General features: G+C 46.2%; 1 protein-coding gene across 5 annotated transcripts in view; it reads right to left on the minus strand.

The window, feature by feature from the left end:
• Window positions 1-5,000, minus strand: part of LOC113008430 (thrombospondin-type laminin G domain and EAR repeat-containing protein) — a 23,207-nt gene that overhangs the window by 17,673 nt on the left and 534 nt on the right. Inside the window, exons 1-6 of one of the 5 annotated variants that reach the window (XM_026145833.1) lie at window positions 4,398-5,000; window positions 3,365-4,272; window positions 3,078-3,223; window positions 2,738-2,971; window positions 1,625-1,824; window positions 1-15 (exon numbers count right to left, since the gene is read on the minus strand). The exon at window positions 1-15 is cut by the window's left edge and continues 50 nt beyond it; the exon at window positions 4,398-5,000 is cut by the window's right edge and continues 184 nt beyond it. In XM_026145833.1, the coding sequence (XP_026001618.1) occupies window positions 1-15; window positions 1,625-1,706 (97 nt within the window). In that variant the 5' untranslated portion in view covers window positions 1,707-1,824; window positions 2,738-2,971; window positions 3,078-3,223; window positions 3,365-4,272; window positions 4,398-5,000. Of the gene's footprint in view, window positions 16-1,624; window positions 1,825-2,737; window positions 3,224-3,364; window positions 4,273-4,397 lie in introns of all 5 variants that reach the window. The other 4 variants (XM_026145831.1, XM_026145832.1, XM_026145829.1 and 1 more) reach the window with 4 other exon arrangements.

Here is a 5,000-nt window from a genome sequence, read left to right on the forward strand (position 1 = left end):
CAAGAGGCAGCAGGTCTGAGGGGGAGAGAGCAGAGACGGGGTGAAATAAATCAAATAAGTTATTAATAATTTAGATTTTCTGAACCGTAAATCTGCTTCCTGTTGTTCTGCTAACCTCTCCTGCAGCCCCAGCAGTGAAACGCCACCAAGCAGACCATCATTGGACTCTATGAGTGTAACCCTAACGCCACTGACCCCACCGAAACTTTAGTGAAAACAAAGCATGGTTTACTGGAGCCCGATTTCCACCGCAGAGTTACACTGAACCAGCTGTATGTAGCTCGATTTAAATCACCGCAGGGACACATAAGCAGCGATCCAGGTTAGACAGTTTATCTCCTGCTGCTAATTTCAGATCCCTGAAAGCTGATTTTCATGAAAGCAGCGGCTAGTGAGGCGAGTTTATCAGCTCAGAGCTCATTTCCTCCAGCTCTGACTGATAAGTGTATCTGCAGTTAATCTGTATCAGCGATGACATGTAAATGATCTCAGATCAGTTTATTTTTATCCCCTCAGAGACGGACGTTTCTACGTCTGAAACCTCAGACCTGATCTTAAAAAAAAGCTCAAGCTTTTCAGCTTCCTGCCGAGCAGTCACAGATTTCTGCTCTGACTCTGATGAGGCTCGAGTAAATCATTAAAACATTAAAAATCAGTGTTAGACAGCGGCTGAGGGAGCAGAGACAGCATCAGGTCAACGTTAGTTTTCAGCTGGAATTCCCCTTTAAGCTCCTCTGAGGCCGTCTGTGTGTTTTGTTGCGCTTGAGGATCAATGTAAGATGAATGGAGGATGAATGGAGGATGAATGGAGGATGAATGGAGGGAGGGGACGACATGTACAGAAACAGATCTCACATTTCAAAGACTGAAAACACAGAAGAACAAAGCAGCGAAAGCGTCTGAAACACAGCGAGACGTCAGAGTCGGAGCTGCAAAGCCTTCTCTGACATTTGGCATCAGTGAAGTCAGCGACAGGACACACCTCAGGGGTCAGAGTTCACAATACTCAACCTCAGGAAGGCTGCTCACAAAGCCCAGGAGCCAAACGCAGTTTCAGTTGCCGGAATAAATCAGCTTGTAGCAAAGAGAAAGATCAACAGTAATGTCATCAAAAGGAAACATGAAGTAAAGCTGTGTACTCAGCTCTTTAACCAGAACAGAAAGACAGGTGGGAACACCTGAAAGTTCCTCAACTGGAAGCTCCACTGAATAATGCCCAGAAACACGTGATAGAGAGGACCAGGGGTCGGTTTAAACTGTGACAACGGAACAAACGTTATCCTCATGTTTTCCATCGTTACGCGACCCTCCTAACCCCACACCAGTCTGGTGACTGGATGTGTTTGGGGGCCTGTCCAGGATCTTCAGCACAACAGAACAACTTGAACAAGCAAGTCATGAATTAAAACTTCCTGTTAGGATACAACAAAGCTTTCAGCACAATGTCTGTCAGTAGTAATATATAAAAAACAAGCTCAAACCTTTATTTATCCAGTCTCACAAGAAAAAGTCTCTCTTATTTTTGTGCAGATTTTGTGTTTTGTTCTTCAGAAATGAATCTGACCTCCTGAAACATGTGACCGTCCCTTTAGAGCTGAAACCAGCACTCTGTATCTCCTCGTACCTGTACAGGGTCTCCAGCTGTGGCTCTGGACTCTGGCGGTGAGCAGCACCCAGGTGAGCAGCAGGAAGTGACACGAAAACATCACGCCTGTGCGCTGTGAACAGTTTGACTCCCGCTCACGGACCCGCTTCCTGTCCTGCGTCTCTCAACGTCATTCTCCAGTTGGCCTGAGGATCTCCTGGGCGGTGTTTCTTCAGCGTCTGTGGTCAAAGAGCAACACGACAAACGTCTCAGATTTGGTTCCTTACAGCGGCGTGTCCAACATTTCCACCCGGAGAACCCAGACGGCCGTCTCGCCAATTCTTCATGAACGCCACCAAGTTCATTTGTGTTCACATAACCTGGCTTCAAACCAGCAAACTGTCTCTTTATCTGTAACTACAGCTCAGCTTTCAGTTTAAAGCTGATCGTCCTGAAATAAAACTGCTAGCTTTATTTTTAGCTAATAATTTATTCTCTTTATTCATATTTGAGGTATTGCAGCTGTATATCTAACAGTCATTTTAACTGCCAGCCATATTTGCTGTGGTAGACATAGTGAAACATTTAATTTGTGGCCTTAATGGTTCAGCAGTTTTTGACTGTCAGCCGTACTTTCACATTACATTACATTTCACTTTGTTTCTTATCTGTCATTTTCAGTTAACTTTTAGTTAACTGCCTGTTTAAAATCATTTCTGTGGTTACGGCAGAAGGACCCTTGGTGGGACTCTCCATGTTACACCTGCACCAGGTGGGATTTTCACAGCACTACAGACTGGTTTAAACTGGTTTAATAAATGATGCTGAACATACAAAACTCGAGTAACGTGCAAACCTGTGGCTGAGAAATATCACACTGTGTAATTTTACCATCAGACTGCACTATCAACACTTCACACGGTCACATTGATCACAAAACGATTAAACGATGAGCCAAAGATAAGAACAGCTGCTAAAGATAAAATCATGTGAACTCGTTTCGTTTCTCCCCGTCGTGTAACGAAGCTCGTCTCCTGAACACTAACCTGCTAACATGAGCGTCTGGCCCACATTTGAATCACATGAGAATCTGTGAGAGGAAAACAAAGATGCAAAAGCTTTGATGCACAGTGACGTCATATCTGAGCAAACCTGGGTCAGAGGTCAGAGGTTTAACCAGCCTCCTGAGGTCCAGCTCCAGTCCTAGTCTGTGATGAGGTTTCAGGACATGCGAGGAGACCTCTGACTTGAGCACAGGTAAGAAGAGGCGGTGAGAGGAGCTCAGAGTGGGGAGGTCTGGCGTGCTGTGACCTCACAGACGTACAGTCTCTGCTCTACCTGTCGGCCGTCCTTAAACCGTCCTCTTCGTCTTTGGTGGACATTTATCTGTTCTTCAGAGAAACCAAAAACACAACCAGGCTCATCATCAGTCCACCTTTAAAAGTGTTCTCAGTGTCTGAGATGAACCTGATGATCTTCAGCGTGTCTCCACCTTCAGGTGCAGACCTCCACCTGTCGTCTCCTCCTCCCTCACCACGTTTCCTCTTCTTTAAGTCCTCCACAGTTTCTCCTTTCCTTCCTCTGAGGCTGCTGTCTGTGCAGCGACTGGAGATGATTTTCAGCTTCAGGTGAGTATGACTGAGGAGAGAGAGAATTTACCTGCACGTGAGCTGGCCTCGCTCGCCCCACATTTAAATAAAAAAGACTGGGAGGGGCTGAGGAGCGAGAGGGAGGGAGGGGCGGCTGCCTCCTCTTTACCTGTGACACACTTGAACTCACCTGAAGACAAACCTGACAGACAAAGCTGGACAGAGTCCACCTGAGGTTTCTGCACGTTGCTGCTGCAGGTTAGTTCACGTATTACTGGTCAGAGCAGCTGACACATTTCGCTGCCTCGGTGATCAGATATGATCACTTCCTGTCGGCGACCATGACGCTGATCAGACCAGCCAATGGGTGACCGCACGCTGTGCTAGTCCATCTTTTATATACAGTCAGTCTGTGTTAAACTGATAAGCCCGACCGATATCAGATTTTTAACAGCGATACTGATATTCAGTGATTTAAAAGCCAATATTCAGACATTTCGGCCGATATTTGTCACTCTTTTCGTCCTTCTCGTTCCTCGTTTTTACCCTCTGCCCAGGTCGGATCAGCTGTTTGCTGTTTGTGACGTTTCAAACATAAACATGGAAGATGCAGAGCGCTCTCTGGTGGACAAATGATGTAAGGTTAAAGGGTGTTTCTGTTGTCTCATGTATCGTCTGTGACGAGCTGAAACTAACAGAGCAGCAAATAATAATCTGAGCTCTCCATGAATTTGGTGCGGCTCTAAAAATGATGTCATATTGAATTCTTATTATTTTGTGTGTCTCGTGCTGTGCAGCAGTCTGGGTTTGGGCTTGTCAGTCAGGTGTTGTACTAATAAAGTTTGATTATTCCTTCCTACACTGAAACTGTAAATATGAACGATCAGCTGCAGAGTTCGGTCCATGTTTCATATGATGTGAGGTTCCTGCACACGTGCTGCCTGAGAGGAGGAGGAGGAAGAGAAGAAGAAGTGACTGATCTCAAGTCTGCGGCTCGCCCTCAGCTCTTCACAGCACAGGAATTTCCCAGGTGAGCCAGGGCTCCGCCCCTTGCCTGTCTGACCCACTCCCTGAAATCAGGTGCCATCAGACCTGAGGCTGCACACACACACACACACACACACACACACACACACACACACACACACAAAAGTACTGCATTCAATGCCAAAAGTACACAGGTATGATCAAAATAAACAGAGATTATTAGAGATTATATTCACCTCCATCATTATTGCTCAGTCTCATGGTTCTGGCCAGTCGTTTCCAGTGAAAATCCTGTAGTTCCTCTGACACCCAGCAGGGGCAGCAGGGAGTCAGTCTCCATAGACAAAGTGTTCTAGTCTCTAGTTTCACCTTCCTAACACAACAAGTGGGGAGGATGTTTCATTCAAAGAGTAAATTATTAAATTTTTAGGGGCGCGGCCTGTTTGATTGATGGTGACGCTGTAGCTGCTCGCTGTCTGCTAGGCTACACCTCAGCTAACTGCCCTGATGTGGGTCTCTGGACTGTGTTTGTGCTGTTGGAGTACTTTAATGACATCATCTGAAGAAACTAGCTAGCATCAGCTAATAACTCAGTGCTCTGCCCTCTCTTCACACCTGGCTCTAAAACCTCAACACAGTTCAAAATGGTTCAAATGAAAAGTGTCCAGATCCAGTCATGGTGGTCTCAGTTCCTGTCCTTGTGACTCTGAGATGGTACGACGCGAGCATGTGGAGGCGGACACGATATCACTCAAATTAAAATCAGGTGTTTGCCCACCGAACCCCGTACCTCCACAGGTAAACCAGAAGTCAGTGTTTGCTGTGAGGGGCGAGCGCTG

Source organism: Astatotilapia calliptera, chromosome 16 (genome assembly GCF_900246225.1).
Source record: "Astatotilapia calliptera chromosome 16, fAstCal1.2, whole genome shotgun sequence".
Lineage (NCBI taxonomy): Eukaryota > Metazoa > Chordata > Actinopteri > Cichliformes > Cichlidae > Astatotilapia > Astatotilapia calliptera.